Source organism: Heloderma suspectum, chromosome 13, assembly GCF_057233095.1.
Source record: "Heloderma suspectum isolate Gila_16-S chromosome 13, 16-S_ref, whole genome shotgun sequence".
Taxonomy (NCBI): Eukaryota; Metazoa; Chordata; class Lepidosauria; order Squamata; family Helodermatidae; genus Heloderma; species Heloderma suspectum.
This window is the reverse complement of record NC_139470.1, coordinates 23090985-23106325: the sequence shown is the minus strand read 5'-3', so window position 1 is coordinate 23106325 and position 15341 is coordinate 23090985. Positions and strand designations below refer to the sequence as shown.

The window sequence follows — 15341 nt, the reverse complement described above, 5'->3', positions numbered from 1 at the left end:
GGAGGAGGCATCAATTACCCTCTCCAGAGCACAATGTGCCCTGCCTGTGAAGAATAATTTATGTTTTGATCAACAAGAAGAGTTCTCACATTTCTAATTTGTTTTGTAGCATGGGATGGGGTTGGTCTGTGTGTACATGCGTGCGGGGGGCAGTGGGCTCGGGGGCGGGGGGAGAGTGTTTTGATGGAACCCAAAAATAATTATAGTTTTCTTCAAGGGCGGCAGCTACAATGCGCACAAGTCCTTATTTGTATGCAGATGGGGGGAGCATGAATAGAATAAATGGGGAGGCGGAGTGCTTGGACACTGTGTGTGCACGCGCACGCATGCGCATTCGAGGGCATGCTTTGCAAGACCGGACAGTGTGCTGTCAAAGGCTACCAGCTGTGTACGCTGCCCGGTGCAGTAAACAAACCACAACAACCTTGAAAAATAAGGTATTCCAGGCTCATGTATAAACACAGTCAACAGGCATTTTTGTACAGAATTAGGAAGAATTAGGGTAAGGCGAACAATGGCTCTGGTTGTGGGACCGGTATATTACCCTCCAGTATCGGAGGCAATATGGCTCAGAATACCAGTTATGGGGGAACACGAGCAGGGAGGGTGTCTTTGCACTCACTTCCTGCTGTGGGCTTCTCTCAGCTGCTGTGGGAACCGAATACTGGGCTCGATAGAGGCTTTTGGTCTGATGCAGCACTGCTCTGGTTATGTTGTTATTATCATTATCATAGAATCATAGAACCATAGAATAGTAGGGTTGGAAGGGGCCTACAAGGCCAGTGAGTCCAACCCCCTGCTCAATGCAGGAATCCAAGTCAGAGCATCCCTGACAGATGGCTGTCCAGCCTCGTCTTGAACGCCTTCAGTGGGGAGAGCCCACCACCTCCCTAGGTCATTGGTTCCATTGTCGTATTGCTCTAACAGTCAGGACGTTTTTCCTGATGTTCAGCCGGGATCTGGCTTCCTGTCACTTGAGCCCATGATTCCGTGTCCTGCATTCTGGGATGATCGAGAAGAGATCCTGGCCTTCCTCTCTGGGACAACCTTTCAAGTACTTGAAGAGCGCTATCCTATCTCCCCTCAGTTCTCTTCTCAAGGCTAAACATGCCCAATTCTTTCAGTCTTTCTTCATAGGACTTTGTTTCCAGTCCCCTGATCATCTTTGTTGCCCTCCTCTGAACCCTCTCCAGTTTGTCTGCATCCTTCTTAGTGTGGTGCCCAGAACTGGACACAGTACTCCAGATGAGGCCTAACCAGTGCTGAGTAGAGGGGAACTAGTACTTCCTGGGATTTGGAAGTGATGCTTCTATTAATGCATCCCAAAAGAGCATTTGCCTTTTTTGCAGCCACATCACATTGTTGGCTCATATTCAGCTTGTGATCGACAACAATTCCAAGATCCTTCTCGCTTGTGGTGTGGTTGAGCCACGTATCCCCCATCTTGTAACTGTGCATTTGGTTTCTTTTTCCTAGGTGCAGAACTTGGCATTGATCCCTATTAAATGTCATTCTGTTGTTTTCTGCCCAGCGCTCCAGTCTATCCAGATCACTTTGAATTTTGTTTCTGTCTTCCAAAGTATTAGCTATCCCACCCAATTTTGTGTCATCTGCAAATTTTATCAGCATTCCCTGCATCTCCTCCTCCAAGTCATTAATATCCATTTCATTCCTATACTGGCCAAGAGCCGAAGCTCTTTGGGAGGTTTACAGCAATTCAACCAAAAACACAAACACATTATTACTGTGAAGAATGAAGAGAGAGAGAACGTGAGGATTTATTTATACACCCGTTAACAGCATTACTCAACATATGGTATGGGGAGGCACACCTGCGACGCTGCCTCACAGAAGGTCAGGCTGCTGGCCTACCCAACCCAGTACTGTCTATTCCAACGGACAGTGGTTCACTAGGGCAGAGATGCCCAGGCTCTTCGGGTCAGTGGGCACAGCTGGAATTTTGAAAGAGTGTTGTGGGCGCTCTCACAAAATGTCTGACAGGGGGCAGGGCTTGTTCATTCATCAAAGAGCTGCCATGGTGGTGGGCATGGCCAGTCACAAGCAATTTTATTCACACAAGTGAGAATAAAATAAAAATATCTTGCCAAAGAGCTTAAGTACAAGGCAGAGGGGGCCCCTGAACTCCAAGACACACAAAACAAAACACTCTTTGGAATCCAAATAAAGATGGCAACGGATGGCAGTGCTTCTCTTTGCAGCATGCCAGTCTCCTAGTGTGTGTGTGTGTGTGTGTGTGTGTATGTGTGCATGTATGTGTGTGTGTGCGTGTGTGTGTATGTGTGTGTATGTATGTGTGTGTGTGTGTGTGTGTGTGTATATATATATAAATAAAAATTTAGAACAACTACAACACTTTAAATCAGTCAAAAAGCAGTAGGAGCAGGGAGACTGGTGAGTACCAAGAAAGGTATCTGTTAGAGACCACAGACTTAGTGGGATGGATTGCACGTGTATGGCGACATTTCCCCCCTGATTTGACAATGGCTACACTACACATTCCTACTGGCTCTCACAAAATGGAGATTTTAATTGTAGCAGTTTTAACGTTGTAAGGCCGCCTTGAGTCCCAGTATTGACAAAAAGGCAGGATATAAATAAATATAATAATAATAATAATAATAATAATAATAATAAATGGGTGCCACAGTGGGCACAGCAGGTCACAAAACAGTCATTTCCCAGCAGCTGATTACATAAATTTGTTATTAGTATTGTATGCTGCCTAGAGTGGCCACGTAGCCGGCCAGATGGGCAGCTAATAAATCAAATAAACAAATAAATACATAAAAAATCACTTGCCTGAGAACCTAGGTGCAAAATACGGAAGTGGGGAGTCTCAGCTCCAAAACCACTCTTTGGAATCTAAATAAAGATGGCGCTGGAAGGAAGCACTTTCCTCAGCCGCATGCCAGCCTCCCAGTTCAAAATAATGCATTTTTTAAATTGTAAGAAACAGAATAAAAATCAGGAAGGGCGGGGAGCCTAGTGGGTGCTGAGGGAGGTGGCCATGGGCACGTGGGAGCCCATGGGTACCACGGAGAAGACCTCAGCTTTAGAGTCTCAGGCTGAGGAAGGTCTTTCCTGTAACCCAGCGTGTAAATGAGCCCACACGTTATTCACTTGCTTTTTCTTTTTACTAGCTCGCTCAGAGGGAGGGAGAGCCTCCTTTCCTCCGCAACCAGCGCGGTACCCAAGTGGGCTGGAAGAGGAGGAACAGAGTGACCTTCCTCTCTTTACCGGCCTGCTCACTCCACTGCAGGGATATATAATAAATAAGTAAATAAACAAACATTTCCATGCACTGCAAACAGGTTCAGACGCAAAGGCGCCTTCGCTTCATTCCCACCAAGTCTACAAACTTAAGTATACTTATTTGGGAGCCTCATGTCAAAAATAAAATGAAAGTCGAGGGGATTTATTTCTGAGGAGGCATGGTTAAGCTCAGGCGGTACAACAGCACCCTAGTCAGCACCCTGTCTGCATTGGGGGGAGATTCAGAAACATGGGTGGAATGCAGCTGAATTCCAGCTTGTCAAGGAATTAAATTCTATTCACTGGGGCGTGAATGGTGACAATAGTTTCCCATTGCACTACAGGTTACAGGTTACTCAACATGGTTAAGATGACTATGTCATCACCCATGACTGCTGCTGTGAAGAGTCATTTTGCATATATTCAAGAGCTTGCATCCCACTGCCACTTAACTCCCAACTTCCATATCCCCCCCCACTGCCCTTTACACACGATGTCTGTAGGATTACACTTCACGCATCTGAGGCATAAGAAAGCTTGTGCCCTAAGGAATGGGCTGGTGCTGCTGCAACAGAAAAAAACACCGCTACCCTGCTGGAAACAGGAACATGGATGTAGCTGATGCTCCTTCTCTCTGCTGTCTCTCTTGTAGCTCTGCCTCTTCCTAAACAACCCTCCAAACAATCTAAGCCAACCGGATGGAGCCAGAAAAGTTTCCAGCCAGCTCTGGAGGTTTTAAAAAGGCAATCCAGAAGTCACAGATGGTAAATGAGCCATTGGAACAGATTTGCTCAGCAATTCTGCTCTCCCCAGTCACTGTGACACATTTGCGCTCTCACCAATGCACAAAAGGCAGCACATGGACTTACAAGTAAAACACACACACATACACACACACAACATTGAGTGCTCCCTCCAGAAATCTCTTTTATTAACCTTTTTTATTATTTGTGAAAGCATTTCCCTTTGCCGTGACACAGCCGAAGGATCCACTGATTCTTCCAAAATGGGAAGGAACAGTGCAGATCTATTCCCGGCCATCCAGCATCCTCCCCCAACTCTGGTGCCCTCCTGATGGGTTGGACTACAACTCCCAGCATTCTTCACCCAGCATCATAGTTGTAGTCCACCACATCTGGAGGGCACCAGGTTGGGGAAGGATGCCCCCCCTGTACAACACTCTCTCTCATGCATGCACAACCATCAATTTACTTGACAGCAGCTTCCTATACACCACCATTTTAACATTTATGCCACCATTTAAATTTCCCATAATGCCCTGCAGCGATGCTGTGTCAGGCACTGCAGGGCCTTGTTGGGAAATTTAAAAGGCGGCTCACAGCCAACCAACACGGGGGGCGGGGGGCGGGGGGGGGGGCTGGCATCAGAGCTGATGGGCCCCGCCTGAGCTCCATGAATTGCCCAATGCTGGCGTTGCCCAATGCAAAATTCCTGACCAGTAGAAAAATGGTCCGCAAGTCCGCAAAATCCGTCCAGCAGGGCAAAAGCCAGTCCACTGCAGAATCCGTAGGTCAGATTCATAAAAATCCGAACTCATTTGGTCCTGTTCCAGATTTCTCAGACATCCCTAGTTGTTAGGCTTCTACCACAAGGGAGGCAGATTTGTTCAAGGTGCTCCTGCAAGTTAAAATGACGATTAAATTGCCCCTGCCCACTCCTCCTCCCCCAAAAGGCCCTTGGTTATAGTTCCAAGCTTGCCATATCACCTGGCCATCACAGCTGACCCTTTTCATCCTTGGCATGCCACATGGCTGGGATGGCATCCAACTCCTGCCATTTTAAGCTCCACTCCCTCTTGCTCGTGCTGACAAGAGACCGTCCTAGAACGTCCCACGGCACCTTTTTCTCTCCACTACCTTTCTCTTTTCTAAACATATATACGTTTCTCTTGCACCCAATAAAATAATTGCCTTTCGGAGCACTTGGTGGACAAATTTGCTCACTCTCAGGGATCGAGCAATTGTGTGGGAATGGAGAAAGATGACCTCCCTCCATGCAATCGGACTGAATGTTCATGATGCTTTATTGCTGACTGCTCGACCCTGCTGAGCAGGGCTTGACTCACTTGCAAGAGTCACCTAAATGGTTTGTGGCCCAGTACTTCGGATTCTGACTAGCATCCTTAAAAGCAAAGTTTTAAAATAAAGTAAAGGTAAAGTTTTAAAATCCAAAGTTAGTCTTTGGATTTTGCATTTCTCTCAGTTTTGCAATGACGTTCTTGCTCAAGCACACATATTGAAACATGTATAAACATGTTTGTTTGTTTGTTTGTTTTGGAAAAGTGTCGTTTGAGAGGAAAATTCTTTTAAGACATGTGTATTTGGAGTGAAAATGCATTCAGAGGCATGCATTCAAATCCTATTTAAATACAAATTTTCCTGTGTTTTTCTTTTAAAATCACAAATTGATACGGAAATGGGATGGAACAGTCTCATGAATGAACACATTTCAGTGAAATGGATGGGTCTGCCCATCCCTTATAAGAAATTGACACCATTTTCTTTAAAGCCAGGAGACCCAAAGAGGATGTGAACATGCTGTTTTTGCTGTTTTTCAATGTTTGTTTTGAGGTATACTGTGGTTGTTTTGCGTGTCATCCTTGAGAGATTCTGCTATAAGGCGACTCACAAACGAACTAATCAAATCAAACATTAATTTTTGTTGCTGTGTACTTCTTAACAATATTATTGCCAATATTATTATTATACTACTATTATTATAATATTTACTACTATTGTTATTACATTTAACAATATGTGTAAATATGAGAGCCAGTGTAGTGTAGTGGTGAGAGTGACGGATTGGGAGCCGGGAGATCCGGGTTCCAGTCCCCACTTGGCCATGGAAGCTCACTGGGTGACTTTGGGCCAGTCACAGACTCTCAGCCCAACCTACCTCACAGGGTTGTTGTTGTGAGGATACAACGGTGAGGAGGAGGATAATGTAAGCCGCCTTGAGTTCCTTGCGAGAGGGAGAAAGGCGGGGTATAAATGCAATAAATAAATAAATAAATAAATTTATATTCTGCCTTTTTTCCTCTTGCAAGCAACCCAAGGCAGCTTACATGGTCTTCCTCCTCTCCAGTTTATCCTCTCAACAACCCTGCGAGGTAGGTTAGGCTGAGATTCAGTGACTTTCAGTGAATCTGAGATTTCAGTGAGCTTCACGTCGGAGTGGGGACTAAAACCCAGATCTCCCGAGGCCCAGTCCAACACTCTAATTACTACACCAAACTGGCATTTACAAGCTGGATTTCCATACCACCTTCAGTGTTTTACTTTTTTCAGCACTCTAGGTGAAGGTTCTGAGCCCTCACAGACAGCTCTGCTCTCTGCCCTAGAAACTTCCACACCTAATCATAGTGCTGTGGGGGCTCACAACAGTTACTCAAGGGCACAGGGACGGCATTCTGTGCAGGCACACTTCATTACTGCAGCAACAGTCAGGTCAATTTATTTGTCTACTGCATTTGCCACAAATTAGTTGTGCTCAAAGCGGTTCACAGAACCAAAAAACAAGGACCGTTCAGGACTGGGCCGCAGCCATGAAAAGAGATTCTGCCACAGGAGCCTGGGGGTATCTTGGCTCAAATCGTGCCTTGCTCTTGCCTCTCTGTTTATACCTCAGAGCAGTCCAGGGCAGTCTTAAAAACGAAAGCCTAACCAATAACTCTAATAACACAGGCTCTCCCTCCCTCAACCACCACCACCACCCATACTGAGGGAGTTGAGAGGGCGAAGCCTGTGATAGTCTGAAAGACTACCTTTTTTCCTTTTCCTCTTCCCTTCCCATCCCTTCTTCTTTGTGTGTCGTGCCTTTTTAGATTACAAGCCTGCAGGCAGGGACTGTCTTGTTTTACTGATGATAGATCAGCTGCTCCGGGAAGCTTTTTGACAGAGGAGCGGGATAAAAATGCCATATAGGAATACGTGAGCAAAACACTCGGGAGCCAGGCCAAGATCTGCTGCCGCCCAAAATGTGAAACAGTCCAAAGGCCTCATCCTATATTAAAAATCTGACTGCCAGCGCTGGGTGCCAAGCACCACCGGCAGCATCCATTGGAGGCCTACAAGATCTGAGGGCTTCAAAGAAATGAGACCATTTTGAAGAAGAATTGAAACTATGGTGGCACCGCTGAGAATTCAACAGATTGTTGTTGTTGTTGTTCAGTCGTTCGGTCGTGTCCGACTCTTCGTGACCCCGTGGACCACAGCACGCCAGGCTTTCCTGTCCTGCGCTCTCTCCCGGAGCGTGCTCAAGTCCATATTCATTGCATCGGTGATGCTATCTAGCCATCTCATCCTCTGCCACCTGGCCTTAAATTTTAAAAACAAAACCAAACATGCTCCTTATTTTGGAGAAAAAGATGAGCGCAGAAAGACAGCCAAGGCGAATTCGGAGTCCACGGAAGGCCGAGTTTCTCAAGCCTTGACAAGGTAAGCCTCGCTGTCCTCAGCGCTGGGGTGAGAGGCTTCATCTCAGCAAAACGCGCCCATTGCTATACAATCTCTCTCTCTCTTTCTTTCTCTCTCTTTAACTGCCACAAAACAGCACTTTCCTCCAAACTATCCTTGACCATCTACTGCCTTGCACCAACTGGCCGATTACGGCGGAATAGCACCCCTTTTCTTCACCTCTTCCCTTTCTCTCCGAAGGAAGCGGACTCTGCCGAATAGTTTTGCCCCTGGCTCCAGCCATGGTCAGCCCCACCTCCTGCAGGAGAGAGTTAATGAAACACATGGCAGAATGCTTCCCCACCCCATATCTCCCCCCGCCCGCAACACCCCCCCCCTCCCTTCACTCTTCAGATGACTCCGGTACGGCTAATCCCATTACAAGAAAATAACGTGGATAATTCAAGCTAATGAAATCATTACAAGAATACGGACAGGCAGAGGTGGACACTGAGAGCTAATTTAAGCACTCTTCACCAGCGTTATCCTCGGCACAGGAAATATCTGTAGGGGGAGGAAAAAGAAAAGGAGAGGGCAAGTCCTCCTTTCTTGGTAGCTCAAAATCCGGTTAGCGAACTCAGGAAAATCATCTGCCACATCTTGTGTGTGTCCCCCTCTTCTTTTCCTTCCCTATTACTATTATCACCGTCATCAATAACGTCTCCTTGGTAACCTGGGGGGGGGGAAATAATGAATGAACGTACAGGGGAAAGGGGCAGGAATGGAATATACCTTCCGACACGCTACAGTAAGTCTAGTTTTGTGTGGAGGATGAGGGAGGCGGCAATGACTTTCTGACATGGTCGCAACCCGTAGCATTCCTACCTCGCCGAAATCCCCAACTGAAGCCATCCCTAAAAGGGGTGTAAGAAAGCCTTATTGGATGGATGCAGTGTTTTCTGGCTGAATTTCACAGCGATTGGGGCAATGGCTTGAGGGAACAAGAGAGGCACCCGGTGTTATCTCTCCCTGCCCTCCCCCAACCCCCACCATGAAATGATTCAGACACAGCCAGAAAGAAAAACCAGAGCAAGAAGTATTCTCTAGCTTTTTGAGAACCTCAGCTTTCATTTTTAATTTTTTTAAGCTGCTAGTCCTTATAGCTTTATTTATTTGTTTGTTTTAAAGCTGCTAGTCCTTATAGCTTTATTTATTTGTTTTAAAGCTGCTAGTCCTTATAGCTTTATTTATTTATTTGTTTTAAAGCTGCTAGTCCTTATAGCTTTATTTATTTGTTTGTTTTAAAGCTGCTAGTCCTTATAGCTTTATTTATTTACTTGTTTTAAAGCTGCTAGTCCTTATAGCTTTATTTATTTGTTTGTTTTAAAGCTGTTAGTCCTTATAGCTTTGACAATGCTCTTGGAAGTACATTGGCAACACCAAAGGAAGAGCCGTAGCTCGGCAACAAAACACATATTTTGCATGCAGGATGTTGCAGGTTCAATCCCTGGCATATCCAGGTATGGCTAGGAAGAAATCCTGCCTGAAACCCAGGAGAGCTGCTGCCAGTCGGTGTCGACAATACCGGGCTAGATGGACCAAGGATCTGACTCAGTGGCTGCATTCAGACAATTGCAGCAGGGGAAGAAGCCATCATGGCTGCTCCACCCACCCCCATGCCTGCCACACGTGCAATTTGCATTCTTCCCCACACTGCAACACTAGCTGGCATGTTGTCCAAACCCAGCCAATATAAGGCAGCATCCTATGTTCCTATGTACTTGCAGAAGTCTCAGACTGGAGGGAACAAGCCCCCAAGGGAAGATGCAGTCGTCCTAGAAGAGCTGCCTTGGAAAATGTGTCAGAATATATTCCCACTGCCTTGCCCATTAGTTTCCAAGATACCCCTTGTAAAATTTATTCTATTCCTTTATGCTGGTGCTTCAAACGTGTGTGGGGATGTGTGTGGGTATGTCTCACGAGAGTAAGGAAAGTTTCCCCATCTTGGACATCAATACTGCAGGATGCAAAGGATGAATTGGGTGATACAGCTGTTGTCCTAGTGAAATTGGGGGTTGACTTTTTTACCCGATTACTACCTGTTTACTTACTACCCGATTACTACCTGTTTACTTACTACCCGATTACTACCTGTTTGCCTACTACCTGTTTACTTGCCACCTGTTTACTACCTTCTTCTTCTTGTTATTAATAATAACAGCAACAATTATAAACTGCTTACCATATCTAAAGATATGGTAAGTGGTTCATAAATATGATAAATATTGTTGTTATTATTATTAAGTAGTTTTACAAAATCAGAGACTAAAATGATTCATTATAAATATATTTAAAACCCTCATCAGTTAAAATGTTTGAAATATTCAAAACCAAAGCTAAAAGCACAATCAGTAATAAACAAAGTAATTGGGCAGCACAATCGCTCAAGGAAGTCTTGGCTAAAGACATGGGTCTTTAATGGGCACCGAACACACGCCACAGTTGGTGTCTCCCAAATATCAGGGGGAGGGCATCCCATTAAGTGGGTGCCACCGCTCAGAAGGCCCAATTCTGATGATCTTAGCGAGCACAAAGGTCTATACTGGGGAAGGCAACTGGCCAAGGTAACCTGGTCCCAAGTTCTTTGCCAGTGTCTCAAGAGAGGGAGATAAAGAATTGCCATTCTAGGACATCCAGCTCAGCAACCATCTACCAGCATCCATCTTAGGGTAGTTTTGCAAGGACAGTGGCAATATCCAGGATTCCACCAGAATTACACACAGACAATGCAGAACATGGCATTCAACTTCCTAAGCTTTTTTCTTTTTCTCTTTTAAAGGCCCACGTTTCTAGTCCTGATGGCTGTAAAGACAGGCCTGAAAATGTATGGGCAGTCTGCTGAAAATCTCAAGAAGACAGAGAGGTAGCTGTATAAGCCCTTTCTGCCTTGCAAAACCAGAATTAAGAGAAAACAGTAACACACTGGAGGATTGTAGACAAAATAAATTAGGTAAAACCTCCAAGCTTGCATCATTCATATCACAGAATCCAGCTTTCCCTGGTGTAGAATTTGGGAATGCTCCATTGCCGAATTTTAAACTTTTAAAACACTGGACTATATACATGGACCTGAAAATGTGCATCTTCTGTTGTTCATCTCCAGAATCTGGCAGGCAAAGGGGACACTATCTCTGCAGAAACAGAGGCTGCCGTTTTGGCTATTGCTTGGCACCTTCTATCCATTTATCTAATCCTCTCTTTTATTTTTTTTATTTTTATTTTTTATTTTAATACCACCCCATAGCTGCAGCTCTCTGGGTGATTCACAGAATTAAAACCACAAAAATACAACAGAAAATACAGTATGAAATTTAATAGATTGGAACTACAGAATAAAAATGGCAACCAGAGTAAACCTAGCAGTGGTACAGATATTTAAAATGCAATAGCAGATTTAAGACAGCAGAGCTAAAAAAACTGAAATGCTAAAATGCTACAAAATGCCTGGGATTTTTTTTTTTTTTAAAGGTCTTCACCTGGTGTTGAAAGGAGTGCAATGTAGGCGCCAAGCAAATCTCTCCAGGGATTTTGGTCCACAATTGTGGTGCCACAGCAGAAAAGGCCTTTTTTCCTGGTAGCCACCTGCCTTACCACTTTTGGCAGGGACTCCCAGAGAAGGACCCCTGAAAATGATAACACTTAAATAGCTGTAAGTATTAAAGCTACTTAAGTCGCTGGCCACTGGAACAGCCTCTCAAAGGAAGCCCTGCGGACCACACATTCCTTGGGTCAAGCAACCCTGCCTTAAACCTGCTCTTCATCCGTTCTGTGTGATGGCCTCCTTTGTAGATGATGTCCCACCCCATTCACCTGTGTGATGTAGTGGTTAGTGGTTAGAGCAGACATCCCCCATCTGGTGCCTTCCAGAGGTGATGGGGCTACAATACCCATCATCCCCAGCCTGCATGGATGAGAATGATGGGAGCTGTAGTGCCACACATTCAGCAGGCACCAGATTGGGGAAGGCTGAATTAGTGTGTCAGGCTAAGACTAGGGAAACCCAGATTCAAACCCTCCCTCTGCCACTAGGCCTACTGGGAAATGCTGGGTCTGTCATTGACCCAGCTGGCTTGCACGATCAAAACAAGCCGCAGTGGCTTGTTTTAACCCCCATGGCCGGTGATAGGGCTATTTGAGGGCTGCTTCCCCATCCAACAAGCCATGCTGCCTGGGTATGGACATGACAAGCCACACTTGTCACGACTGCGGAAGGCAATGACAAACCACCCCGCTATAGTCTGCCATGAAAACACCAGCGCAAGCGGCGTCCCTCTAGGGGTCAGTAATGACCCGGTGCTTGCACAGGAGGAACCTTTCCTACCTTTGCAGCCCACAGCCAGGATGTGACCCCCCCCCCCCCCCGAACAGATTATCCGTGAAGGATGCAGCCCTCGACAGAGAAATGTTTTCCCACTCCTGCGGTAAATAATATTCACTCATTCTATGTGCCTTGTGATTTTACACATTATCACATCCCTGCTCTCAATGTTTTTCTACATCCCTAAAAATGCCCCAAATCACTGTAAGCCCTTCATCCTAAAGATGATGATTCACCCTCTTTAGCTTGATCTTTTCTAAGGAGTTCCTTCGTGATAACTTCCCCAACTCTCCTCATCGTGTAAAATGCTTCCCACGCTCTCTCTGGTCACAAGAGAACCACTTCAGCCACAGCATCTCTTTCAAAAAGTTCCCAGCCACCCAGCTCAAAGGGGGAAAAGAGAAAGGGTGGCAAACTTCGCATGAATGCTACCCATGATGAAAATCACCCCCTGGAAACAACACCCGCCCCCCGCCTTCCATTTCGACACACTTTTCATTCATCCCGCAACACATTCCCGAATTGGTGAGATGTCACAAGGCAGCCGGGCTTGGGCGGCTTCTGGATAAAAAGGCAGCCGTGAGATATCGTAATTAGAACGGTCATTAGCGACACACACAGCAGAGGGTCTTGTAAATGAAGTGTAGATTTGGGTCTCTTTTCAACTCACCGGGAATATGAACAATCAGTCAGATTAGTTAATGGGACCAGTTTCCGGTAGTGGCAGGAAAAGGGGGAAAAAAAGACATTTTTGTCAGCAAGATTTTTTTTTAATTGTTTCTAAGAAAATGGATGATTTCATGGAGAGGTGAGGCTGTAGCATCTCCCTTTTCAGATCACCGTACACAGCCCTTCTGTAAGTCTTCTTTTTGAGCCCGAGACCAAACGGTTCATTCTGTCCTTGTTACGTGTATATCTTTCCTTTCCCCACAAGGAGCTCAAGGCAATGTAAATGGCTCTCTCCATCTCCATTTTATCCTCACAACAACCCTGCGAGGAAGGCTAGACAAAGATAGAAGTCTATCTTTGTCTAGCTCAAGGTCACTCTAGCCACTTTCACCACACTGCACGCTGGCTCATATCCTCTCCCTACCAACAGTCACAACATGATAGCTACATCCATGCCTTCCTTACACCAGGTCAGGTCACAAATCACAGCTCCCTGAATGGTTTTCTACATGTCGGATTACCAGACCAAAAGCAAAGAGCAAGCAAGATTCCAATCCAGATAGCTTCTCCCCTACTCGACACAATGACATGTTCACATATGCATGCCATATTGCTTGCATGCTCCCCATTTCTCCCCCCACCATCCATCCATCCATCCATCCATCCATCTATGTGCACTACCACTACAATTCTGTATCTCCATTTCTGAAAGCCTTGTGTGCTGGGAGTTGCTGGGAGGGTGAAAGCCTTGGTAGGCTATTGCTTTCACACTCAGGGAGGACAAGAAGTGATTTTTTGGGGAAAGGGGGGAATAGAGGAAGGATTAGAAATGTGAAGACTCCAATAAATGGGGGGAGGGTGGACTTTTCTCATTTTTCCAAAAGACTTCTGTTGTTCCTTTTTGTGATAAACTGGGAAATGAAGAATGATGGATTATGAAACATTTTCTTTAGGAATGATGAATAAAATGTTTCAGACATGTGGAAGGGTAGGGGAGCTTGTCTCAATCCAGGCAAACCTTCAGATTTTAGAAGTCCATGAAGATGATAAAAATGAAGGATAATTTTTATCATCTTCAGAAACTGCTGAGTGATAACTCAGAGAATGAGCCTGCTCAGATGAAATTAGTATTCAATGTGAGCCTTGCGTTCCCCCGCCCCACCTTTTTCTCAGCATTTTCAGAAAGTGAGGGCTTTCTTGTGTCTGTTTGACACTGTGGAGGAGGCCAAGTTCAGAATACATAACAACTTCCTTTGTTCTACTATAATATTAATGTTTTCAACTTTAACTTTTTGTCTTCTTCTCATAAACTAGCAAACACAAGAGATGCTAGATTCCTTAGAATTCAGAATCTTGTAGCTCCATTTGTAACAATCTAAAAAAACCCATTTAAAACAAAATTCAATTACCAAATTCGTAATTGTTGTAAGAATAAACTATCCCTTTAAATGTAATATACCAAACATGACACGTTTATGAGCAAACCAAGTTATACCTAATGCATTTTATGTGCATTCAGTAAACAAAGCGACTTTAGAACTGTAAAGGGTGTTAAAAAGAGTAATGCATATTTTTCTCTTTTCCATAACATTTCCAGGTTTTCTTCCAAAAGAACCAGCAATGCTTAGCATTATGTCTGAATGCAGCTTCAGTGCGGTACAGTGGTTACAGCGTCAGGCTAGGACTTGGGAGACTCAGGTTCAAGTCTCCACTCAGCCACAAAGCTCTCTGGGTGGCCTTGAGCTAAATCACTGTTGCTCAGCATAACCTACCTCACAGGGTTGTTGTGAGGGTTAAATGGTGTGTGTGGTGGTGGTGGGGTGGACGATGTACACTGGCCTGAGCTTCCTGAGAAGAAAGACAGATTATAAAAAAGCAAGAAATAATGCTGACAGCCACAGTAAGCAGGTGTAGAGAAATAGTGAGTGAAGACTGTTAGCAGTCTTCCATTTTTTCACACCCAGGTTCTCAACCGGCCGTAGGGGACTTCCTTCTATTTTGGCCATGCATCTCTGTCTCTCCCCTTAAAGCTGTTCTGATTCCATCTCCGCTCACCAAAAACGACATGGAAAGAAAGAAAGAAAGAAAGAAAGAGACAAAAGAAAAAGGGAGAAAGAGAGAGAAAGGACAAAAGAAAAAAAGGAAGGATGGGTGGATGGATGGATGGATGGATGGATGAAGAGAGATAGAGAGAGACAAAAGAAAAAGGGAGAGAGAGAGAAAGGACAAAAGAAAAAAAGGAAGGAAGGAAGGAAGGAAGGAAGAGAGGAGAGAGGAGAAAGAAAAAAAGACAAAAGAAAAAGGGAGAAAGAGGGAGAAAGGATGAAAGAAAAAAGGAAGGACAGAAGGAAGGAAGGAAGGGAGAGGGGAAGAGAGATAGAGAGACAAAATAAAAAGGGAGAGAGAGAGAGAAAGGACGAAAGAAAAAAAGGAAGGAAGGAAGGAAGGGAGGGAGGAGAGAGGAGAAAGGGAGAAAGGGAGAAAGGGAGAAAGGGAGAAAGAAAGAAAGAAAGAAAGAAAGAAAGAAAGAAAGAACAGGAAGAAAGAGGGAGAAAGGACGAAAGAAAAAAAGGAAGGAAGAGAGAGAGCGAGAGAGAGCAAGGACA

The 15341-nt window shown here is 45.0% G+C and overlaps 1 protein-coding gene across 5 annotated transcripts in view; it reads right to left on the bottom strand.

The window, feature by feature from the left end:
- Nucleotides 1-15341, bottom strand: part of RBM19 (RNA binding motif protein 19) — a 154523-nt gene that overhangs the window by 70115 nt on the left and 69067 nt on the right. Inside the window, exon 23 of one of the 5 annotated variants that reach the window (XM_084820186.1) lies at nt 7931-8007. The exons of the other annotated variants lie outside the window; for them this stretch is intronic. Within the exon in view, the coding sequence (XP_084676312.1) occupies nt 7995-8007 (13 nt within the window). The 3' untranslated portion in view covers nt 7931-7994. Of the gene's footprint in view, nt 1-7930; nt 8008-15341 lie in introns of those variants that run through there. 5 annotated transcript variants of the gene reach the window in all.